Source organism: Prionailurus bengalensis, chromosome B4 (genome assembly GCF_016509475.1).
Source record: "Prionailurus bengalensis isolate Pbe53 chromosome B4, Fcat_Pben_1.1_paternal_pri, whole genome shotgun sequence".
NCBI lineage: Eukaryota > Metazoa > Chordata > Mammalia > Carnivora > Felidae > Prionailurus > Prionailurus bengalensis.
This window is the reverse complement of record NC_057358.1, coordinates 39,324,697-39,351,273: the sequence shown is the minus strand read 5'-3', so window position 1 is coordinate 39,351,273 and position 26,577 is coordinate 39,324,697. Positions and strand designations below refer to the sequence as shown.

At 39.8% G+C, this 26,577-nt stretch overlaps 1 protein-coding gene across 1 annotated transcript; it reads right to left on the bottom strand.

Annotated features, from left to right (window-relative positions):
* Positions 1-180: 180 nt before the first annotated feature.
* On the bottom strand, positions 181-26,577 carry TIGAR (TP53 induced glycolysis regulatory phosphatase). Its single transcript, XM_043562470.1, has 6 exons — positions 26,376-26,577; positions 18,458-18,495; positions 13,963-14,084; positions 6,342-6,419; positions 3,097-3,207; positions 181-2,240 (listed from the first exon to the last, which is right to left on the bottom strand). The coding sequence occupies exons 1-6, from the start codon at positions 26,405-26,407 to the stop codon at positions 1,809-1,811; spliced, it is 813 nt and encodes a 270-aa protein (XP_043418405.1). The 5' UTR covers positions 26,408-26,577; the 3' UTR covers positions 181-1,808.

The following is a 26,577-nucleotide window of genomic DNA, read 5'->3' as shown; positions in this document are numbered from 1 at the left end:
AAATGAGGAAAATAGGAACTTTCGAGTATTGCCAGTAAGACTGAAAATCAGGACAGCTATTGTGAAAACCCATTTGACTCTTGTCAAATTGGAGACGCACCATTTTTTATGACAGTGCAAAGAGAGATGCAGAAGGCTGTTTCTAGAAGGACATAGTGAACACACCCAAATGTCTACTCGTAGGAGGCAAAATGAGCATGTGCCACATTTATTTAATAGAATACAGTGATAATAAGTGGATCCACACATACCAACATAGATAGAACCCCATGATATAGTAAGTGAAAATACAGAATACAGACTGGTGACATTTATGTACATTTTAAAAAACTCTGAGGCAACACCATTTCCTTACGATCGTGGGTAAAAACGTAAAGAATGGATGCACATACACAGTCGCATTGCGGTGGTGGCCTCTGCAAGGTACAAGGGGGCACTGAGGGAACTGGTTAAAGAATTTCACTTACATCTCAGTGCGTTACTTCTTTAAAAAAAACGGAAGAAGAGGGTAGTTACTACTTCTGGATGGTGAGAATGTGGACATTTACTATTGCTCGTCCTTTTTAATTCCCTTCCCATGTTTTCCCTTGTGGAGTACTCCCTCTAGTGCTCAACCACATGCTCTCTTGCAGGCAAGGGGCAGGGGTGGGCATGCTGAGAACACTCTAACACTGGATCCTGACGAGAGACTTAAGTGCTCTCCAAGGTGAATTTTGACTATATGTGATTTTAGCCTTAACTGACAAACTTGACTATTAATACTCTTGTAAGTTTAGAATCACAGCATTCATGAGCATGATAACTTAAAAAAAAAAGTGTAAAACACTTCAATTTAGGTAAGGACTTTTGAGGGGCCAATCTTATGTACAAAATTCAGTTAAATAAACTCCCGCTTCTCCAGTGCCCTCTGGTGGAAAAAAGAGGCAACTGTACCTTACACAAAAACCCACAATTGTGGTTATCAGAGCAAGAGCAACATTCTTTCCAAGGAAGAGTCTTTTCCTTCTGAGGTTACTGTGTACGACACTAGTAACCATGTACGTTCTTCAGAGCCTTCCTCAAACTAAATTCTTCAGCCTGTAAGTTAGATAAGAAAAGGCTGTTCTTCTATCTTCTTTTGCTCAGATTCCTTCTTTAATGTGTCTTAGTCAAATGATGTTTTAAATTCTTCCTCACCAGACCAATCTGCAATCATAATCTTTATTCATCCGCGTTTCATACCCTCCAGGGTAAAAAATTCCAACAGCTGATTTCTAGATTAAAAATTTTAGTGTCATTCTGCTTTATATAAACTGAGGGTGGTTAAGAATTTTTAATTTAAAGACTTAAAATACAGTGTGTTCTCACTATAAATATGCAGTGGGAATTATAAATAGTTCCTTCTTTCAAGCAGTGAACGAGATAGTAAAAAACATACAGTATCTTACCAAGAGCCAACAAAACAGGCTAGATTTTTTCAGATATCAAAAAAATCAACATAAAACAAAAACAAAAAACCATAGTAACAAGGTCATTAATACCTCAATTTGCAATACCGAATTGGTTGATGCATAAACAATCCAGAGACGTAACTGAACAGGGTGGTAAAATTACTTTGGAAAATGACGACTGTGCTCAAGACAAAATAAGTCAGTCCTAAATGGTTTCTTCCCTTAGTGTTCTCTGTGGCCACGATTCCAGTCAAACTTCATAACCTGCGGTCATAGCTTTTTAACGGTTTCCAAATCAGCACTAGCAGAGGATGGAAATAAAGCCAAAGGCACTCCCTCAGAGGTTCAAAACTGCTCGATTTTGATGTAGACTTAAATTTAGCAAGTTTCAGTCATTCCACTGAGATGATCCTGTAGGTACATGCAAACACACTGAACTGTTGGCTTCCCTTCTTGTCCCTTCTCAAAGTTTATGATAAAGAGACTAATCCCTGTATTGGGACTGACTGACATAAATTCGGATTTGTTCAGACTTGTGGGTAAGGAACACTTAAGGTCAGTCAGAAAATAATTAAACAGGCTTTTCATGTAAGCGCCATGACTCACAACTAAGACACTGGCGACTAATCCTGGAGCACTGCTGTCTGAATTAGATTCAGAGGGACAGTTTTTTCCTAAGGGAAATATCTCTGCCAGAGAAGTTTCCAGACAGTTGCTTGGAGCTCCTCGGGAAAACTGTTCATTTTCACCTGCCTCCTGCAGAATCAGCTGACAAAGAATATCAAAAAAGTCTTTTCCACGCATTTTTACCTACAAGAAAAGAAAATACAAATTAAAATAAAGTGCCACTAATGACAGTCTAAAACATACACATAAAACATAACTGACTGGATTTTCTAATATGTCAATGTAAGTACTACATAAGCAGATGAAATTCTGTTTCTATGCATTCAATCAGTAGTAAATGCCCAGGTATGTCTGGAACTATGGAAGCACATCTAGGGGCAAAGATGAGTAAAATACCATTTCTAATTCTTTCCTTCAGAGAGAGCACTTACAATCTAATTAGGGAAATTTACAAGTAAAAAGAAGCCCATAAAAGAGCGTGCCTAGGAAAGGGCACCTAGAGCAACCAAGACAAGGACAAAAGCTCTTCTTGCCTTTACTAAACAGAAAGTCTTTAGGAGAAAATTATGAAAATAAAAAATGGTGGTGGTGGGGGGTGGGGATCACCAATATTGCAGTTTAAAAGCAGGACACTTCAAAGAAATTCAAGCACAGTGATGATGTCACTTAGGGAGCACTGAAGATTTTGAGACCGCAATTACTTTGCCTGCCGCTCTCACTGAACGGCACTGCACTCACCTCCTTCCTGCTAGTCCCACTGCGGGAGTTACTGCTTCATATTCAAAGAGTTTTCTTCAAGTATCACCTTAACACACATCCTTTAAATCCATTATTGGCAATGACTGCCAACTTAATAAATAAGAAAGACAGCTTAAAAAGGAAAAATAAACACACCATACAGAACTGGTTTATGAACCAAACAACTTTCAAACCACTCAGCTGAGATTTAGAAACATCTCATTTATAAAACAAACTCAGTATTAGGTACTCTGACCTTGGGAGGTTCATGCACGTGACAACCTGCCCCAGGGCTACGTACCTGGTCTAATGTCTCTCCTCCAGGTGGTGTAAACACAGGGCATTCTTCCCCAGCTGCTTTGGCCATGGCCCTTAGCTCACTTAGTGCCCTGCCTTCTGCAACCCCGTATTTCTGCAATGGTCCAACAGACAAAAGTGCCTCAAATCAATTTGCAATACAACAAGTAAATACATGCTTATGACAAACTTGGAATAATCATTCTGGCAAGAAGCCTGGCTTCCTTTCACTGACTTCATTCTATCTTTTAAACCAATAATGAGAATATACTCAGTAGAGGGCCGTGAACCCTAGAAAATACAGTTGACACCTTGAACTAGACACTGTGTCTAGATGTGTTATAGGGAACAACACACTCAACTAGACAGTGTGGCTTTATTGGACAAATAGATCTGCAGATTCCAGGACCAGAGACTAATGTATGCAGCAACCAAGTCAGCCACCTCACATGCCGTCTCATCTGGTCCTAATAATAGCACTCTGAGATGGGCATTTTCATCACCATATTTATGAATGGGAGAGCAGAATTTCAGAGAACTTAAGCAACTAGCCTATATTCTTATATCTAATAATCAGCAAATTTGAAATTCAAACCCCGATCTGTGTGATTTCAAAGGTCATTAACTTTTTAGATTCATAAAGAATGAGCCATAGCAAAGGACACAGAAGTCACAAACGAAATACAAACGGCCAAGAAACTCCTCAGGAATCCATAATGTGAAAATTAAAATGGCACCTTTCGGAAGCTATTAAATTGGAAGACCAAACAGACTACCAATAGCTACTGTTTATGTGAGGAAAAACTCTCCCTTATCATTCGTGGAAGTACAAACTGGCACAGCTTTTCTGGAAGGAAATTCAGCAGTGTGTGTAACAGGCTTTTCAAAAAGTACACCCTCAACAATTTCATCTGTAGGAAATCTATTAGGCATGTGTATAAAGACTCAACTACAAAAAGATGTTTATTTTAACATTATTTACACCAGTGGAAAATCGAGTCACAACCTAGGTGTGCACCAGTAGTGGCAGCCACGCAACATCCATTTACGGGAATAATACAGTCACTAATCAGGCGGTCGTATCCATATGCGTGTTTGGGCACTGATAAACACAGGGAGAAAATCCAGTTAAAAACCAACATATAGAAGGGGTACACTTAGAAAAATACATACACAACCAGACAGATAGACAGACTGACAAACATGAAAAAAGCCAAGAGCACACATACCAAAATGTTCACCATATTTGGCATGGTAGAAATTTTAGCTGTATTTTTTCCCAAACTATTCTCACTTTTAGTTTGCTTACAGAATACACAATGATAACAGATTGATAACAGATTGCTTACAGAATAAAATATTTAAAGATAAATCATTATTTATGGTTTATACTGATGATGCCTCAAAATTCTACCACCACCAGACAGAAGTTCAACAATTAATTAAATGTTATTTATAGGAGCATTTGCACATTTGTCAGGTGCTCTTCCAATTCTTAAGTTCAAATTCTTTTTCTTTAAGTGTATTTATTTATTTTGAGAGAGAGAGAGAGTACAAGCAGGGGAGGGGCAGAGAGAGAGGGAGAGAGAATCCCAAGCAGGCTCTGCACTGCCAGTACAGAGCCCAATGCGGGGCTTGAACTCATGAACCATGAGATCATGACCCGAGCCAAAATCAACAGTCAGACGCTTAACTGACTGAGCCACCCAGGTGCCACTCAAGTTCAATTCTTCTATCTTTAATTATAACTGGAACAACCTCTTTTATAAAGGAGAACATTAAAAATCATTAGCTCTATGACCATGGACTTGACCTCTGTGTGCCTTGGTTTCTGCAACTGTAAAAATGAGGTTTTAAATCTTAGGGGTATTGTGAAGATTAACAAACCTGCAGTTCTGAGACCCTTGCCAGAGTGTGGTGGGCACGGTGCAAATGCTCACTAATACTACTAAGGCTGGGCAGTAAGCACAAGGAAGGAGAAGGCAGATGGAGAAAACAGATCATATCCTACACTATGCTGACAGCCAGGCTGGAGCTTGGATGGGCTCCGAAGGTAAAAGAGAAACAGTGAATTGTTTTATACAGGAATGCAGCAACCAAGTTTTCCAAAGATTACTCTGGCTGCAGTGTGGAGATTAGATCAGAAAGCGAGAGCAAGGCAGAAGACAGGAGAACCACTGTTCCAGGTGATCCAGGTGACAGGGGACACTGAATACAGTAGGATGGCAGCAGTGGGTTTGCAGAGGGATGAACGATTCAAGAACTATTACACAGTGGCCAAATTGACAAGATGATGGTAGGACGTGCAAGTGGGAAGCAAGGAAGTCAAGAATGTGTAGTTTGAGTGACTGGGTAAAGCAGGAGCTACGTGGAGAAAAGATGGTGTGCTCCACTGAGCTAGAAGTAGATGTGGGGCACGCACACAGACATCAAAAGTAGGCAGTTTGATATGTGAGCTCAGGCAAGAGATCTAAGCTAAAAATATATATTTGGAAATCAACTGAAATCACAGGAAAGGATGCAGTGATTCAGGGAGAGAGCACACAGAAGAATGGCCCGGACAAGGAGACCGTCTCCTTGTGCGATCGCAGGCCTCGTCCAGTGTTCCACTGAACTTGTAATGCTTGTGTTAACACTGGAGCACTAGTTCTCAGGCACAGAGTGAGCCTTTCCAAGCAGCACCTCTGCGGGGACTCTGGTATGTATTTTGGACAAAAACAGAGAACACAGGCAAATTATGAAAAGCAATTCTCAAAGATGCCCTAGCCATCGACACATCTAACCAGGTACAAAAGAAATCACAGGGCTGATGGGGACATTAGCCAGCTCATGGGCCCATAGTGAAGAGCAAAATTACTGCTCTGGGAGGACAAGCTCAAATCTGAAATTGAGATGTGGCTTTAGCTAAGTCACTGTCTCAGCAAGTTTCATTTCTGGTATATAAAATGGACATAAGACAGTCTATTCAAGCTTAAAATTGGGAAGTAGGATGGGGAGGCCAAGAAGAGAACTTTGCACTTTACCTCACACTCTTCTGTACTAGTTCTTATGAGGAGACCTTGCTTTTATAATTTGGGAATTTAATAATTAAATATGATACTATCAGTGAGAGTCTGTAACAGCCACTGACACATAGCAGGTTCTTAACATGTTAGCTGATTCCACATCCCTATCAGGAATGCGTCTGATAAACTGAGCTGGTTTACTGATGACTTATTGTGAAGAACAATATGTAAGTACGTTACTTACTCTTTCTCGAAGCCTTGAATCATACTTTACTGTCATATCTTTGCAAACTTTGCTCTTCTCCAATATCCCATGCACAGTCTGAAAATGGAAAGACAATGGTTTCTTTTCTCACAAAAAGAGTCATTCTAGCCAAAATGTCAAAATACATCATAGTATATAAAAAAAGAACTAGAAATAATTTTCCTTTGTGAAAGTTGCCTCTCTTCACACAGCTCTGGGTATTTCCTTGTGACCGATCTTCTAGTTTGCAGGTCAGCAAATTAGAGCCCAAATCTAGACCACGGCTTGTTGTCATAAATGAAGATTTATTAGAACACAGCTATTTATGTATTGTTTGTGGCTGCTTTCACAGTACAACAGCAGAGTTGAACAGTTGTGACAGAGACCATACAGCCCATAAAACTTAAAAAAACTTACTATTTGGCCCTTTACAGAAAAGGTTCCGGTTCATTAATTCTCCATTCAGGTATTGCTACACTGCTGTGAAACCCATCTATTGAGTCTTAATTTCAGTTACATTTTCAGTTCTAGAATTCACACTTAGCTCTTGTGCATAATTTCCAGTTCTCTGTTGTAATTCCATATGTCATTATTTAATCTGTGCATTCAATAGTTATTTTAAAGTCCGTGTCTGGTAACCAGCTATCAAATAAGTCCTGAGGCTTGTTTCTGTCATCTTTTGTTTGGGCTCATTTTTGTTCATGTTTCCTTCTCTCCTGGTGTGCCTGGTTATTTTTGATTAACAAGAAACACTGTATTTGCAAAACTAGAAATAATTTAAGTCCATAATCTGACTTGTTTTTTAACCCTCTCCCCACAAATTAAACATTATCATCATTATGGTTCTATATTGTCACTGTATGTTTACATTTACCCTTACTTTTACCAATATCTTTGCTCACCCATCTTTTCTGAAACTCAGACTTCCCTTCTGGAATTATTTTCCTTCTTCAATTATCCTTTGAAAGTTCCTTTACAGCCTGTTTGTCTGAAATGTGTTCATTTCACTTACACCCTAGAAAATGTTTTCCTGGGTACAAAACTCTAGGTTAGTCTTTATTATCTCTTCAGTGCATTAAAAAAAATTATTACTGATACTGACAAATTTGTTGATAGTCTAATACTGGACATTAGTGGATGACGTTTGTCCTTAATCTTTGGACTTTGCAATTTTGTTATTGTAAGTGTAGATATGGCTTTCTTTTTATTTATCTCCACTGGGATTTGTCACACTTTTTGGATCTGATAATGTGTTATCTTTCAAAAGTTCTGTAAAATTATCAACTGTGACTTCTCTGACCCCTTTCTCATTCTAACATCTCCTTCTGAAAGACACCAGACCTCATATCATGTTCTTCATTTTTTTTAAACTCTCAAATGTTTAATCTATTTATCACATTGTGCTACATTTCAGTTATTATTTTACATTTACCTATGAGCTAATGATCATTTCAACTATGTTTAATCTGTAATTTAGTAAATCCACTGAGGTTTTCATTTTTGGTTCATCAACTTGTTCTGTGTTTTTAAATCAATTTCATTGAGGTATAATTTACAACAAAAAAACATACCTATTGCTAAGTGTACAGTTCATGGAGTTTGGAAAAATGTATACGACTATCTACGTACCACCAAAATCAAGACATGGAAGAATTCTATCACTCTAAAAGATTCCTTTGTGTCCTTTCTAGTCAATCCCTCTCACTCCTGGCCCCTGACAACCATGGACCTGCTCTACATAACTGAAGATTAAATTTATCCCTTCTGGAGTCTCATATAAACGGAACCATACAATATGTACTCTTTGTGCCTGGCTTCTTTTGTTCAGCATGTTTTTGAGACTCCTCCACTCCTCCTCACGTTGTTGCTGAGCTGTATTCCACACCATGAATGTATCACAGCTCATTTATCCATTCACCTACTGATGAACACGGGTGATTCTGCTCTTTGAACAGAAGCTGTTCAAATGAACAAAGCTATTATGAACAAAGCTGTTAATTATGTGTACAAGTCTTTGTGTAAACATATGTTATTTCTCTTGGATAAATTCTTAGGACCGAGATTGCTGGATCATATGATTAGTGTATACTAAAGTTTCACTGTTTTCCAAAGTAGTTGTTCCACTTTACATTCTCACGAGCAAAGTAGGAGTCCTAGTTGTTCCACATTCTTGTGCATTTTCAAACGTTCATGTAATACAATCTCACTATGGTTTTAATTTGCATTTCTGTCAAGATCAATTATGCTACACATCTTTCAATCTGCTTATTGACCTTCCATATTCTCTTCTTTGTGAAGTGCCTGGTCAAATTCAAATCTTTTGCTCATTTTAAAGTGTTATCACTAAGCTGAAAAAAAATTATAAATATGGCTATATACGTATTTATCTAGATAGATTTGTCAGATACATATATATTATATATAAAATAAGATCCTTGCACTAAGAACCTTTATAAAGATTTTTCTCTTGTGTTTTCTTATAGAAGATATATAGATTTAGCTTTTAGATTTGTGCTGAGATCAAGTGTAAGTTAATTTTTGTGTGTTATATGCAGTAAAGGTCAAAGTTCATGTTTTTCTATATGGATAGTCCATTGTTTCAACAGCTTTTATTGAAAAGAATCCCTGTCAAGTGCTGTATTACCTTGGCACCTCTGTCAAAACCCAATTGACAAAAAAAGATTCTGACTTCCAGGGAAGATGATGGAGTAGGAGGACCCTAAATTCACTTCCTCCCAGGAGTACTACTAGATAACATTCACATCAGTATAAATAACCCAGAAAATGACCCAAAGACTGGCAGAACAAATGCCACAAGTAAAGGTAGATAAGAGGCCACAATGAAGAGGGTAGGAAGGGCAAAGACACAATGGGGAATTAAACAGACCCATGGGCCAGCCATGCGCAGGAGGGAGGGAGCGGAAGGACTGGAAAAGGAAGAGAAACACACAACAGTAAGCCCATGTGGGGAAGACAAATCCCCATTACATTTGGCTTTGAAAACTAGAGGGGTTGAATTTTCTGAGTTCTTAGAATCAGCCGGACTTAAAACTTGGAATTTTAAAAACCAGGGGGTGTGGCTCTGGGAGAGCCTGGAGGACAGAGGACGTAGAGCCCAAACTCTTAAAGAGACAGCACAACCAACAGCCCAAGATACAGCATAGAAGCAGCAGTTTGAAAACTGCCTGGGGTATACAGGAGAGAAAGTTATTTACTAATCTCAGAACTTGTCCAGAGGCACAGCAGTCACAGGGATACTCCCTCAGGAAGAAAGAAGCTGGCATGCAACATTTCCCTCCCCTGCCCCACAGAGTACACACATGGCCAGCTGTGAGAACCAGTGTGGCAGACATTCACTATCTAACTTGCTAACACTGCCACCCACCCCCCAGCACCTTGCAGATTCACCCCCTCCAATACACTCCTGGCCCGAGCCCATCCAGGGCACTGCCACAAGCCTGGCAGTGTGCAAGTAGCTCCTACAGTGGCCAGCACCACTCCAAAGTGACTCTGGCCCTAGGGAGAGAGAAAATACCACCAGCACCACCACCCCCACGCCCCCCCACCCCCCCACCAGACTGTGGCCCTGGCAGTGGGCTGGAGGCAGACAACTAGTCTGACCGCAGGTCCTGTCCACCAATAAAAGCTTCTCAGGGGACAACACAGGGAAAGTGCCCTGCAGTTTGGTGCTACCACACCTCTGGAAAATGCCTGGTCTGACTCAACTCAGGCCCAAGGCAGCCCCAAACTGGCCCACTAGCGATAAAGGGACCGACCAAACCCTGCCCACAACAAAGAGAACCTCTGCAGATGACTGGACCGGCTCAGCCATAACAGCCAGGTGCACATAGCACACATAGTAGACACCCCTGCAGTGTCAGGTTCTAGTAAACAGGGGACACTGCACTGCAGGGCACTACAAGACCTCTTCTTCACAAGGCCACTACCTTCGAGAGCAAGAGACACAGCTGACTTTCCTAATACACAGAAACAGACACGAGTTACACACAAATGAAGAGTCAGAAATATGTCCCAAATGAAAGAACAAGACATAATCACAGCAAGAGATCAAAACAAAATGGAGATAAGTAATATGCCTGGTAGAGAATTTAAAGTAATGTTCATAAAGATACTCACTGAGCTTGAGAAAAGAGTGGAGGACATCAATGAGACCCTTAACAGAGATAAAAAAGAACCAATCCAAGATGAAGAACACAAGAAATGAAATTTAAAATACACTAGATGGAATAAATAGGCTAGAGAAAGCAGAAGAACGAAATCAGTGACCTGAAGACAGAGTAATGGAAAATAATCAACCTGAGTAGGTGAAAGATAAAAAAAATTATGCAAAATGAGAATAGATTTAGGGAACTCAGGGACACCATCAAGCATAATGGTCTCATTAATGGTCATCAAGCATAATGGAGGTCTGACTCCTTTCAGACCTAAAGACACATGCACACTGAAAGTGAGGCAATAGAGAAACATTTATCATGCAAATGCATGTCAAAAGAAAGCTGGGGTTTCAATACTTATATTGGACAAAACAGACTTTGAAACAAAAACTGTAACAAGAGACAAAGAAGGACACTACATAATAAAGGGGATAATCCAACAAGAAGATACAACTATTATAAATATTTATGCACCCCACATGGGAGTAGCCAAATACATAAAGCAGTTTATAACAAACATGAAGTAATCGATAGTAATACAATAATAGTAGGGTACTTCAACACCCCACTTACATCAATGGACAGATCATCTGAAAAAAAAATTAACAAGGAAACAGTGGCTTTGAATGACACACTGGACCAGGTGGGTGTACCAATACAGAAACAACATTTCATCCTAAAAGAACAGAACACACATCCTTTTCAAGTGCACATGGAACATTCTCCAGAACAGATCACATATTACATCACTAAACAAGTCTCAAAAATTCAAAAAGATCAAAGTCCTACCAAGCATCTTTTCTGACCACAACAGTATGAAACTAAAAATCAACCACGAGAAAAAATCTGAGAAGAACACAAATATATGGAAGTTGAATTACATGCTATTAAATAATGAATGAGTCAACAACAACAACAACAAAAAATCAAAGAGGAAACTAAAAAATACATGGAGACAAATTAAAATGAAACACAATGGTCCAACATCTTTGGGATGCAGCAAAAGCTGTTCTAAGAGGGAAGTTTATAGCAATACAAACCTACCTCAAGCAAGAAAAATCTCAAATAAACCACTAAACTTACACCTAAAAGAGCTCAAAAAGAACCACCAGGAGCTTAAAAACAGCAGAAGGAAGAAAGTTATAATAAAGAGGGGAAATAAATAAAACAGAAACTGAAAAAAAATGAGAGAATAAAACAGATCAATAAAACCAAGAGCTGATTCTTTAAAAAATCAACAAAACTGATAAACCTTTAGCCAAACTCATTTTTTTTTTAAATTTTTTTTTAACGTTTATTTATTTTTGAGACAGAGAGAGACAGAGCATGAACGGGGGAGGGGCAGAGAGAGAGGGAGACACAGAATCGGAAGCAGGCTCCAGGCTCTGAGCCATCAGCCCAGAGCCCGACGCGGGGCTCGAACTCACGGACCGCGAGATCGTGACCTGGCTGAAGTCGGACGCTTAACCGACTGCGCCACCCAGGCGCCCCTAGCCAAACTCATTTTTAAAAAATAATAATAAAATAAAGAGAGGACTTAATAAGACCAACTGACAAAAAACAATTGAGAGGAAAAAAAACCAAAACCCACAACAACAAAAACAACCTGGCCATGTAGGTGTGGGTCAATTTTAGACCCCTCAATTGAGACTCCTTTTTTCCTTTTTTTAGTCTTCTTTCTTCCTTAATTTTGGAATGTTCTGTTTCTGTAACTTCATGTTCACTGCTCTTCTACAGTGTCTAACCTGCTAATAATCCCCTACTATGTAATTTTCATTTCAGAATACTGTTATTTTTGATCTCTAGAAGATGAATTTGATTTTTTATTTCTTCTACTTCTTTCCTCATTATGTTCCTTGAGCACAGATGAGCTTCACTGTTTTATTTTTAATGTTTATTAATTTATTTTGAGAGAGACACAGAGAGCGTGAACCACAGAGGGCCAGAGAGAGAATTCTAAGCAGGCCCCACACTCAGCACGGAACCCAATCAGGGTTCAATCCCATGACTATGAGATCATGACCTGAGCCAAAGTCAAGAGTCAGATGTTTAACTGACTGAGCCTCCCAGGCACCCCATTAATTAATTAATTCATTGTTTAAGAAAGCTCAATGCCCAACATGGGGCTTGAACTCACAACCTGGAAATCAAGAGTTGCATGCTCTACTGACTGAGCCAGCCAGGCATCCCAGCTTCACTATTAAGGTGTGATCTTTCTGAAGTGTCCACTGTATGCTTGATGTACTTAACAAAGTCTCTCCACTTTGGGTGGAAGGAACACAAATGATTCCCAACCTGTGTGAACACTTGAAATTGTCGGGCTTCTGGTTCCCCAGGGATTGTTCTCTCCTGGCCTCATGAGGTTTCACCTACGCATGTGCAGACTGTAATCTACCAACAATGTAAGGGGCTTCCTATACATACTTCTAGAGTTCTTTCTCTGTGTTGCTCCCTCTTCCAGCACTCTGCCCCATGATCTTTATTTAACCTCCCCAAATTCCAAGCTTTGTCTCCTCAACTCCCTGAGACCACTAGCTCTATCTGGCCTTTCCTGCCAGCATTGGGAAATTACTTCAGGTGGAACACCAGGACAATCCAAGGGTTGATGTTACTTGTCTCACTTCATTTGGGGACCACAGGCCCACACTATCTGAAGTCCAATGTCTATAAACAGTTGTTTCACAAATTTTGCCCTGTTTCTCTAGTTGCTTTTGCAGGAAGACTATATCCTAACCCTGTTATTCCCTCATGGTTGACACAAAGTCCCCTTCCATTGAGTTTTTAGATATTTATTTGGTTCCTTTTTAATTCCCCGGGGTCATTTTTATAGTACTCTGATCCCTAAAGATATTTCAAACGTGTCATTTATTTCTCTACAGTAACATAGTTCTTTTTTAACCATGTCTGGATTCTACTATTTGATGTCTTTGTGAGTTAAATTCTCCTACCTGGTGTTCCTGCTGGCTCTCTCATAAACCTTCTTTGTCTTTTTAAAGATATTTCATTAGGTATTTTTCCCACGCTACTCTAATTTAAAAATTACCAAGGGGCACCTGGGTGCTCAGTCGGTTAAGCATCCAACTTCAGCTGAGGTCATGATCTCACGGTTCGTGAGCTCGAGCCCTGACAGCTGACAGCTCAGGGCCTGGAGCCTGCTTTAGATTCTGTGTCTCCCCCTCTCTCTTCCCCTCCCCCACTCAGGCTCTGTCTCTCTCTCTCTCTCAAAAATAAATAAAAACATTTAAAAAAATAAAAATAAAATTACTAAATCAAAATAAAGTACAAAAGTAAAATGAAAAGAAAGAAGTTCTGTTGGTGGGGGAAGGAGAGGATTGGGGGTGTTATCTGCATGTGATTTAATTTCCTACGGTTCTGGTAGCAGTTTTCAAGGTTATGACTGTTGATACTCTTGACTCATCAGTCTAAACCTTGACTGTAGAACTTACCTGCCTTGTCCTTGTGAGGTCACTGGAGAAAACATGAGTAAATTTCACATTATTAAGAAATATGCCAGCAGCAGCTGCTTGTTTAAATCCAGTTTCCGAAAGAGGCTCGTCTACTCCTTGTCCTGTAATAGTAAGAGAAGGAACAATAACATTCAACTATATATACATAAGGGATGCAAATAAAATCACATGTAAGAGAATATAATTTATCTACACTTTATTTAAAATATTTCTTTGGAGGGGCAAGTGCATGGCTCAGTCAGTTAGGCCTCAGACACTTGATTTCGGTTCCGGTCATGATCTCATGGTTCATGACACTGAGCCCTGCGCTAAGATTCTCTCTCTCCCTTTCTCTCTGCCCCTCCCCTGCTTGCACTTGCTCTCTCCCTCTCAAAATAAATAAATAAACATTAAAAAAATATATTTCCTTGGTTATTTTTCTACATAACTTTTCAGAGAACTGGAAACAAGTAAATTTAAGCTATAATCCTATAAAGACTCAGGTATTCAAATGTTTCCCAAAAGAATGTCTGCCTAATGGGAATAAGATGATGAGAATTCAGTTGTCTCCAGCTCTCCCCTCTCTTGTGTGTGTCTGCCCACCCCTTCGTTACCTGTATCTTATTAATGCTGGCTCTAATCTTATGTTCTCCATGCAGGTGCTTCATTTGAATGGTAGGATCATAACCTAAAAAGTTTCCTTTCTTAATCTCCATTGCCCAAATGTCCAATATTGTATTATTCCCTCTCTTCCTTCTTCCCTTTAAAAAAAAGGTTGGAACCTCCATTTCCAGGAGAAAGGCTGATTAAACACTCTCAAGGGTCCTCCCATAACAAAAGAACCAAATAGGTGCGCTGTGTGTGCGTGCGCCCCCCCCCCCCTCAGGATATAAGGAAACTCTCCAAGAGGAGATGCAAAGCAACCAAAATACTCTGAGTTGAAAGCTAAATATAAACATTAGAAAACAGAGATGACTTGGTAATCAGCACAAGCAAGGGAGTGTTTGGGGGAGGGAGACTGCTACATGGAACAGCGAGGTAGGAGAACTGAAACTCCACATTCCTGGATGCCAGAGATCCTATAAGGAAGCTAGTATAGTTTCAGGTCCGTAGTAAAATCAAATGCAAATTCTCTTCAGAGCAAATCTGACTTAACAAAGGCTAAGAAGTTTTCTACTAATTTATACTTAATAATAATTCAGCCAATGGAGGTGCCTGGGTTAAGCATCTGACTTTGGCTCAAGTCATGATCTCCAGGTCCATGAGTTCAAGTCTCTCATTGGGCTCTGTGCTGACAGTTCTGAGCCTGAATCCTGCTTCGGATTCTGTGTCCCCCCTCTCTCTCTGCCCCTCCCCCACTCGTGATCTGTCTCTCTCAAAAATAAATAAATAAATGTTAAAAAAAAATTTAATAATTCAGCCAATGACTTAACATACAAGAAAACAATCCTCCATGAACAAAAGTCACCAGAAACAACAAATAACAGATTCAGAATAATTAATACTTTAGACATTGAAATCAGCATATAAAGACTATAAACTGTGACTAAAACATAAAGACAGAGTAACAAAAATAAGCAAGTAACAAGAAGCCATCCAAAACAACCAGACCGCTTTCTCAAAGAATCAGACAGATCTTCCAATAATGAAAAATAGAATTGCTGAGGAGGGAAACAATCCTTCAGTGGATGAAAGGAGATTCAGTAACAGAAAGGCTTAATGAACTCAAAGATAGGGCTCAGGTTTTTACCCCAGATGCAGCACAGATAAAGGAGATGAAACACATCTCAGATATATTAGAGACACGAAGGAGAGAATGATATTCCTTAACATATTTCTGACTGGAACTCCAGAAAGAAGAAAATGAAGGAGAAAAAATATGATGAGATAATGGCTGAGAATTTCCCAGAAATGACAGAAGATATAAATCTACAGATGAAGAAAACACCAAGCAGGATAAATTAAAAGGGGAAAAAAAAAAAATCCCCCCTAGGTATAAGAAACTGCAGAATACCAAAATCAAATAAAAGATTTTAAAAGCAGTTACAGAGAGAGACAGATTGCCTACCATGGAACATGATTTGGCTGAGAGAAGACTTCTTAACAGGAGCAATGGAAGCCAAAAAAAACCAGCACACTAATATCTCCCAAGTGCTAGGAGTTCTGTCAGTCTAAACTGTCTAGGCTAAAAAAGGTTGAATAGAATTAAAATAAAATTGTCTGGAATGGAAACAATTAAAACTCTCTTTACCACCAACCAATCTGCACCATGGGACCTTTTATTTATTTATTTATTTTTTTCAACGTTTATTTTTTTGGGGGGACAGAGACAGAGCATGAACGGGGGAGGGGCAGAGAGAGAGGGAGACACAGAATCGGAAACAGGCTCCAGGCTCTGAGCCATCAGCCCAGAGCCTGACACAGGGCTCGAACTCACGGACCGCGAGATCGTGACCTGGCTGAAGTCGGACACTTAACCGGACACTTAACCGACTGCGCCACCCAGGCACCCCGCACCATGGGACCTTTTAAAGAAGATACTTCAGGAATGCAGGTCTGAGATGCAAAAGAAACTATGAGAGAAACTGGTAAATATATATGTAAATCTAAACAAACATTATCTAAATAACAAATTAAATAATACCTATGTCATGTGGTTAAAAAAGGATAGGACTAAGATACTAAGCGATAATCATACAAGTTCTTTGTATTTGGGGGGGAAAAGAGGTATAGATATTATACTTCATTAGATATGAATGGTAAAAATTTAAAGGTAACCATTGAAAGAATAGGTGGGGGTTGAGAGAGGGGAAGGAGGAAGAGGAAGAGGAAAATCAACTATGTAGTATCTATGAAGTAACACTTAAGGCAGCACAGAAAGGTTAAAAGGAAAGCAATGGAAAAATATATACCAGGCAAATTCCAACCCCCAAACAGCTGGAGAAGCTATATTATACTCAGAAATGCAGGACTTTATGACAAAACGATTGTGAGGATTACTATAAATAATCAATGATCTAATTCACTGGAAAACAGAATGATTTTTAAACCTGTATGTACCTAATAAAATAGTCTGTAACTATACAGGAGCAGAACACATAAAGCACAAATTGATAGAATTTCTGGTATTAAAGGATAAATTGGCCATCACAGTGGGATATTCCACATCTCAACCATAAAATCATATTTAGGTCATGCAGGCAAATCTGTAAATTGACAAAATTAGCAAAGCACACAAGATTTGAACAATAAAACAGAGGTTGCTTATTTGACACCTAACTCCAAACCCAACAATTAGAAAATACAGATTTTTGTCAAGCATAGAATGGTAGATTTATAAACAGTGACCATGTTCACTGATTTCAAAGAGATATCAAATAAACCATCTTGTCAGAAAGAATACAAAATATAATTGGAAGTCAACCAAAAAAGATGAACAAAAAAAAAAAAAGCTTAGCCATTTGGAAATTTAAAAGATAGTTCTAAATAATTCATGGATCACCGAAGGCAATTTAAGACACCTGATGCCGATACTTACAAAATTACTACATTATCAAAACTGTAGGTATGCAACAAAAATTGTACTTGGAAATACATGTCTTGAATGCTGTAACTTAAAGAACTAAGCATTTAACTGACAAAGTTAGGAAAAGAACACAAATGTGGAAACAGGTGTGACCACAAACACTTTAATTCCGGCTCCATAGTCAGCGTGGAATGAAATGACACAAGTACTAAAGAACCAGGTGTTAAATCCAAAGGCGAATTTGGGTGGGGCACGTGTCACCAGAAAACAAAGGTTCATTTAATTATCAGACTAGTTTTCAGAAGCGGGAGTCAGGCACACTGGGTATGAAAATCAGTTTCTGCAAACTCCAGATGTCCCTAACCAAAAAAATAAAATGAAATGCTTTTGTAATCACCGCACAGAAATAGTACGTCTGACTGAGAGTTCACCCAAGATATACACGCGAGACTTGCTGGATCACAGGGAGATTAAGATCTGAACCCAAATTAGCAGAACAAGGGAGGAAGAATCTGTTCGGAATAAAGCAGCAATCCTGTATGAGAACAGGAATTCGCTTTTTAAAACCTCTTCTTTGTTACTACTAAAAATAATATAACCACCTTAAGCAGAAAAATACCATTAACTAGCCAGCAAACTTCATGTTTCCAAATATGAAATCATTTTAAATCACAGCAGTTACATTTTAAGACCACTAGACCCAACATAACTCTTTAATCAGCTGACTGGGCCACTTTGAAGCTACCCATAAGCAACCTGGAATCCGGTTCTTTACATCCAGTTCCCTTAAGAAACTTATTCCTCCTAGTTACCATCTGCTCTGATCCTATTTCTGTAACTATGATGCTTTAATTCTTTAATACTGCTCACAATACAGAGCTCTCCCCAGGCCCCCCTCCCCCACCAACTCTGATTTGCTTACATATCACATTAACACTAGAGGAGACAGCTAAAATAAAGTATACTAACCTTGAATTATTTTCTCCTTGTTAAATCTTGTTTCTCCACTAAAATAGAGAGAGGGGGAAAAAACCTTTATTACCAAATAGGTTATTTTTGAAATCAGAAAAAAAAAATCATCAATGAAAGGTAATGATATTCACAAAGGGAGCATATGAACCTTGTAGCATACTTCACAATCTAACCTATAAACATAAAATTTGTTCTAAATTGATATTTACAAGCATCCACTCTAATGTACTTAGTTGATTTGGGCTAAGAATTTCATACTGACCCAAATTAAAATGTATAAATCATGAATCAATCATAATTGTAAGTAGAATATTCTATTAATATGTATACATAATTTTCATTAAATAATCTTGTTAAAATAAATGTTAACTAAAACTCCTTTCACAAGCAGCAGGAGGAAACCAGGAGAGTTGGTTTGTTGCTGGATTGAAGGAGCAAGTGCAAAGGAACCCGAATGTGGTGGGAAAGAAGTGGACAACCTTTCAGAGGCCCTGGCTTCTTCCGGTTCCTAGATCTCCACCTGTTCCTTTTTGTAATGCTGACAACTATCTCGGAGAGGACACTAAAAACTGAGGTTGGGGTACTATGCTTTTAAGAATTAAAAAACCAAACCAATTTCAAAGCAACTGTTAAGAGTGAAGGACTGGAAACTTTGTCACAAAATAACCATCAACTGAGGCTGGAGGGAACACAAAGTGGAAGGGGACGGGGATGTGCTATCTGGACGAGACCAGACAACAGTAAAAGCAATCAAATACCTGAAAAGCTATCAAGAACTGAGTTCAAAATTCTTTGAGCTCTTTTTATGTGCTAAGTACAGTGCTAGGCACTGGAAAACAGAGATGGGAAAGACTGGTGGCTGCCCCGGGGGAAAAAGGAGTTGGCTTGTTCTGTGTAGACACTGGACACAGAACTGGAAGGGTGGGTAAAAATAGTAAATAGGTTTCTTTGGATCAAGTTGTTTCCTCATTTGGTACCAAATGTCTACAGCTCATATTGATATATTTCTATGTCAAGGGGAGATGAAAATCCTTTGAAGTAAATTTCACTGCCACGTAGCAGCCTGAAGAACAAAAACTGCTTTGGCTATATTCTTAGGAACTTGGTTAAGTTTGAGTGCCTCTGTTCTTTGTAAAACGGGGATGATAACAGCCCCCATTTCACAGGACTCTTGGGGTAATTGAATGAATATAGATAAAGTGTTTAAACACTGTTCAGCTTTTAGTAAGCACTCAATAGTTCTGTTTATAGGTCATTTTTGGACAGAGCTATACACAAATCGAAGATTCAACATAATGCATTTAAAATCTTGTAAAAATCGTGAAATAAACAATGTAAACAAATAATATACCATAAAGTCAACACCCTGGTGACCCCACCCAAGTTAACAGATCACCACTACCAGCCGCCTAGAGCGGGTCTCTTTCCAACCACAATGTCCTCCCACCCCCAGTGGATCCACTACCTGGCATTTATTTAGATGCTCATTTGCTTTGCCTTTCTTCATAGCTTTCCCATCCAAGTACAGCATAGGATTAGCTTGCCTGTTGTTGAACTTTATAATGAGTTGCTTCTTGCTGTATGCAGTCCTGTGTTGCTACCATTCCTCAACATTGTTTGGGAGATACACCACTGTTGTGACCGGTGGCATACTCTTACACTCTCATTACTGTGTAATACTCCAGAATTTCCCAGTGTTATTTATATTGTTGATATATTTACATTGTTTCCAGTTTGGAGCTAAGCTGCTGTGAATAAACATGTTTGTATAGAGCACATCAGATTCTCTAGGGCAGTGGGTGGCAAAGTGGGGCCTCTGAACCAGCATCACTGACACTGCCTGGGGCCTTTTGGAAATGCAAATTCTCAGGCCCCACTTCAGACTCCCAAATCAGAAGCTCAGAGGTTGTGGCCCAGTTCGTCTGTTTTAATAAACCCACCAAGTGATTCTGATGCACATTCATGTTTGAGAACTACTCAAAGACCGGCACACGATCTTGGTAGAGTTGTACTGGAATACAATCATACCCATTTGTTTACATGTTGTTTATGGCCACTTTCACACTATAATAATGGAACTGAGCGGTCCAGACAGAGTGCATGGCTTGTAAAGCCTAAGCTATTTCCTATCCCTTAATTAAAAGTTTGCAAAGCCATACCTAGTGATCTAGGCCTAGCACTAGAATTGCTAAGCCACAGAGTATGCAAACATTTAGATTTATCAGACAATAGCGAAGTGGTCACAGCAATTTACAACCCCCAGCAGTGTTCCACATCCTCTCCAACATTCAGTAATGTCAGAGTTTCCCATTTGTGCCAATTTGGCACAGAACAGTTCATCTCAGTTTTATCTGACTATATTTCCCTGATTACTGTGAAGGCTCAGGCTCAGGCTCATCACCCCTGCTTTGTTTTAAACAAAGCACTAGTTTAAAAAAAAAAAAAAAAGCCTTCACATGGATTGATTTACACAGTCTAGAAAGGAACTCCACCAAATCTTAAGAGTCAGAATCACAAACCCGGGCCTCTGCCTGGAACCTTGTCCCTCATTTACAAAAATAGTTGTCTGCCAACCTCTGCCTAGAACAGTGTTTCTCAAACTTGAGAGTGTATCTGAATCCCCTGGAGAGCTTATGAAAACAGAGACCACTGGACCTGACCAGTATGTTCTCACTCTTCCAGACCCAACACAGACAAACAGCCTGCTCCCTGAGGAAGCATTCCCTCCCAGGCACCATTCCCCACTAACCTATCCCGTTTAAACACACCCAGGCTACACTCCCATTTCCCACCCCCCCCCCCCAGTACTGTCAGTTACCACCCATATGCTAATTAATCTTTTTAGATGTGTGTCTAACCAGGTTCCAGCTCCTTAAAGGCACAGCCAGAGGTTGCCTTGCCCTAACATACTCATTGCCTAGAGAAAACCCAGGGAAAGAACAGAACCTCAGTGTGTGTACTCTGCCAATGGAAGGTCATCTGGAAATATCAATCAAAATAATAAATCCGTTTGCCCTTTAATACAGCAACCATAATACTGGGAATACTTGCATTCAACCTTATTTAAAACAGTATCTGCCACAATATTTTTTCTAGTAGCAAAAGCTGGTAAATAACCTAAATATCCACTAACAGAGAACTGGTTACATTAAATAAATGGTGGCATATATATACATAGTGGAATACTAGGTAATTGTGTCCCCTAAAAAAGAGAATGATTTATGGAAAGGTTTGGAAAAATTACCAAAATATATTAAAGAGCAAAAGCAAAGTGCAGAATAATCTAAAAAGAATGCTTTTTAGAAAGGTGGAAAATAAACATTCAGACCTGCGTGCACATGTGCACACAAACACCGGAAAGATACATTAAGAATTGTTCTGATTTCTAAACATGTGGATGTAACTTTAAAAAAAAGTATGACAAATATATGAAGATTTTCATAACTATTTACCACTGATCTGCCATTGTTATCATTGTGGTTAATATTAATAAAATATGTCCTTTACTCCAAAATACATTCGGAATCATACACAATGGATGTGAAAGAGGGTATTAATCTCTACCATTCAGACAGATAAAGTATCCATGGTGATGATAGAGAAACTGCCGTTTAAAAAAAATTGTTTGTTTATTTTTGAGAGAAAGAGAGAGAGGGACAGCACAAGCAGGGGAGGTGCAGAGAAATGGGGAGAGAGAGAGAGAGGGAGACACAGAATCTGAAGCAGGCAGAGCAGGAATCCAGAAAGAGAATTTTTTCCCCAAAACTTTCATAAATATTTAGTTTTACAGCTATCAGCTTTATCAAGAGGTTTGTATAAATCCTTAAGGCAACTGTTTAAAGTTTGTTTTGGGAGTGGGAAAGAAAATTAGGTGGCTAAAATAGTTTTACTATTAATCTACTTCCCTTAACCAAAGTGTGGCTTGTGATAGTGGCAGAGAAGGTGGAAGGAGCTGAAAGGTCAGAGGAATATATTTTGAAAGAGTCAGGAATAACACTACTCATTTTCAAAATCTCCAGTGTGATCCATTTCCAAAACAGAACACCCGACTCTGCAAGAATCCAAATGCTTATGCCAAGAAGTTAAGTCTTATGACCAGCCATTTATAGGTCCCACAAATATGCATCATTCATTTTGTAGGTTATTACACTATTCTTCACTTTAAAAGATTTTATTTTGTTAGTTCTCATTTATATTCTATGGCATTTCTTTAGAGGTCATTTAGAAAGCTAAATTTCCCGATCATATTCTTTTAAAGAATTCAAATTCAATAGATGAGTACTGTTTGCCACAAGACCAAGGCAAATCATGGGAAATTAGTACAGATTTGGGGCATGTTTTCAAAATAGATACGCTTCAGTGTACTTGGAAATGCAAAGCCTCACCTGATATTTAATCAAGAATACAGCTTTAGGGGCACCTGGGTGGCTCAGTCGGTTAAGCGTCCGACTTCGGCTCAGGTCATGATCTCGCGGTCCGTGAGTTCAAGCTCCGCGTCGGGCCCTGGGCTGACAGCTTAGAGCCTGGAGCCTGTTTCAGATTCTGTGTCTCCCTCTCTCTCTGCCCCTCCCCTGTTCATGCTCTGTCTCTCCCTGTCTCGAAAATAAATAAACATTAAAAAAAATTTAAAAAAAAAAAGAATACAGCTTTATCTTAATTCCTCTCTACCAATTAATTCACTCAAAAATATAGAAGATTTCGAGGGCTAGTAACATGGAAACCGTCACTAGATGGTCCGGGTGGGGGTGGGGGACGTAACACACCCAACTCATGATATATTTTTATTTATATGTCAGTCCTAGTTGTAAATCCTCTCCCAATTGATCAATCCTATTCTCAGAAAACAAGTATCACAGTAACATAACAACTAACATGTATCTTTATAAAAATTCACGGGTGCCCTAACACTTACTTTGCTTGCTTTATTTATGACCAGAACAATTATTGGCATTGAACAAAAAAGTAACTGCCAATAGAGGTAGCATAAGAAAAGCAAGTCAGTTTTGCTATCATTAACTTTACTAATTTATCGTCTTTAGGTCATTAAAAGCGAATTAAATGAGGTTTGTAAAATTTTTTGTTTTAAGAGCTAGTTAAAAATGGAAGTGAAATGGGATGGTTTTCCAGGCAACTAATTGCCAACAGACACAAATAATATTTCAAGGAACTGGGGCCTTCAATGGGTTATGTAGGTGATGGAATTCCCAATCTACATATATTGGGGTTTTCAACAATGCTGGACTAGAAAATCAGAAGTTATAGTTTACTAATACTAAAAGACTTGAAATTTGCAATCTTGGATATTCTATTCCAAAATGATACTTGTGAGCACAAGTATGTCGAAGATAAACGCACAGGTAGTTACAGCATAAGATTCATAAAGGATTTGGTTGAACTTATAGAAACTGCATTTTAAAAGCTTTCTGGAATTACCTGAAGAGGCACTGTTCACTAAAATTATTCATCTCTTTAAAAATACCGATCATGCTATCAGTTTCAAAGCACTGGACTATCTTAGTTATACAGAATCAGATAATAGAAAAGTCAAGTGCTATTCCCAATATTATGCTAAATGACCCAATCCTGTGGATTCATTATATTTAACTATGGTGATTATTAATCAAGTTTGCAATCGTTTCGTTTCCTGAAAGCGTCATTAATTCTTAGCTTGGAGAATTTGGAAGAGGAAAGAGGGATGATCCAGGCAGGAAAGGCAGCTCACCATAACCCTATCAATTATTTCAACACTTTAACTCCACTTTCCCATGAATAAAACAGAACAAAGCAAACTATTCTTAACACTCTTCACAATTATATTAGCAGAAATAAAAAGTGGCCACTAAAATGGCTGGTGATATTCAAGCAATCTACAAACACTAGGTTTTAACTCAATAAAAAAGGAGGCAGAGAGGACAGTGATTAAGAGGATGGGATGGGCCTACTGTAGAGTCAAGCTCCTTTGCTTCAATTCCACCACCCCACCAGCCACGTGACTTCAAGCAAGTTACAGGACTTCTGCATCTGTTTCCTCACCTGCAAACTGAGAAGCAGTCCTCACCTCACTGCACTGTCAGAACTTAATTACAACAGTGCCTGGCACATAATAATGTATACTTACTTTTAAATTGATTCCTCAAAGGATTTCTATAAGGAATCAGTTTTTTAAACCAAGCCCTTTTTTAAGAAGCATGGAGACAAAATCCAAATTCATGTAACTACTGTCCATAAGAATCTAAATAGAAATCACCTTACTATCAAGGGATGGTTCAATCCAGATTTCCTGCGACTTGTGAACTTCAATTATATGTCAGACACAGTACTGGCTGAGTTCAGGCATCCATAAGGTGCTCAAACACTGGAAAAAGAAGGGCTCTACTTCCTGCTCTGCTACCAATGAGCTATACATGACCTTAAGTAGGTCATCAAATGGTCATAAAGCAGTCTATAAAATGGAAGGGTGGGGAAGAGACAGAGAGGAACTCAATTTCTAGTTTAGTCATCAAAATCCTGTGAGTCTTACAGGGATAATTCTGATGATTCCTAAGATTATCCTCCCATAAAGGAAGAACAGGACAAAAAAAAAAAAAAAAGATACCAATTAAAGTCAGCTCGACAAGGTTAAGTCCTATTACTGTTCCTTGTGAACTCTGGAAGTCAAAAACGGTATCTTATTTACCTGTATAATCCAGTCCACGGGCACCTAGCACATATTCAAAATGCGGGTCTGATAAAATTATACATACATCCTGAGGACTGACTACATTTTTATTACAGATGCTCTTACAGAATTAGAAGTTATTTAGTTCTTGAGACACATTTCTTCCCCTCCGTTGCACTATACACTCTGCCTCACACTAGTGAGGCAGGTATTTTCACTATCCCCATTTTATGTATTAGCACACTGACGGTCGTAAAGATTACGTTAACGGAAGCCGCGGTTACAAGGTTCCTCCTAACCAGAGCCCGGATTCTTTTTTTTTTTTTTTTTTAAGTTTTTTTTTTTTTTCAACGTTTATTTATTTTGGGGACAGAGAGAGACAGAGCATGAACGAGGGAGGGGCAGAGAGAGAGGGAGTAACAGAATCGGAAACAGGCTCCAGGCTCTGAGCCATCAGCCCAGAGCCCGACGCGGGGTTCGAACTCACAGACCGCGAGATCGTGACCTGGCTAAAGTCGGACGCTTAACCGACTGCGCCACCCAGGCGCCCCCAGAGCCCGGATTCTAACCCAGGTCTATCCTGCTTGGAAAATCTGTGGTCTTAACCACCCTGCACTGCACTTCCATTAACAGTCGGCAAATAAGCGTTACGAAGGAAAAAAGATAAGAGACATGAAGACGTAGCAGCCTTCAGCTCCACCGTGGAATGTTATGATAAAAATATTTGTTCGGGGTGATGCGGGTTGCAGAGACGAGGGTGGAGGCCCTCCGCCACCGCCAGCAGTGTGATCTCGGGAGGGAAGAACTAAATCTCAGGTCCACGCCTGCGGCTGCCCTGGCAAGCGAGGGGCGGGGGTGCAGCACAGACGGAGAGGCACAGCGGCGGAAGGCAGCCAATACCTGCCTGGGACGAGCTATCCCGCAAACTCTTTAGGATCCGCTGGGGGGGGGGGGGGGCAACCAGCGGCGCACGAAGTACGGAGCCAAGGCTGGCTTTTTTCAGCTTTAACTCCGCCAAGTGGCTGCGAACCTCGGCCATTTACTCCTCCGGACCTCAGCGTGCTCATCTGTAACGCCGGACTCCAGATATTTACGACCCGCCTTCCCGGCTCAGGGGCGCCGGGGGAAGAGGGGTCCAACCCTCCGAAGGGCGAGCAAGCAGGGAAGAGGGGTGACAGGTCAACGGTCTCTTCACCCACTCCTCAACAACTCCCTGACGAGAAGGCGACAAGGGCACCCTGCGACAGCAATACTCACTGCCGCACAACGGTCAGCGCGAAGCGGGTCATCTTCCGGGCGCCCGGAGGGAGGGGAAGTGATGGCCCCAGCGCAGCTCGCGTGCCCAGCACCCTCCGGCGCGAGGCTTCTCCGCACTGCGGGACACCTCGCCCACACCACTTCCGCCAAACCCGGCAGGCCGGCCGGCTCCGCCACCATAGGACTAGGCGGCCGTCTACGT

Bases quoted from the DNA above. Each gene is read 5' to 3' on its own strand.
- TIGAR (XM_043562470.1), bottom strand. From the start codon at position 26,407: ATGACCCGCTTCGCGCTGACCGTTGTGCGGCA. The intron at 18,496-26,375 runs GTGAGTATTGCT...TCTCTATTTTAG, and splicing joins GCGCTGACCGTTGTGCGGCA to TGGAGAAACAAGATTTAACA. The intron at 14,085-18,457 runs GTTAGTATACTT...TTACTATTACAG, and splicing joins CAAGGAGAAAATAATTCAAG to GACAAGGAGTAGACGAGCCT.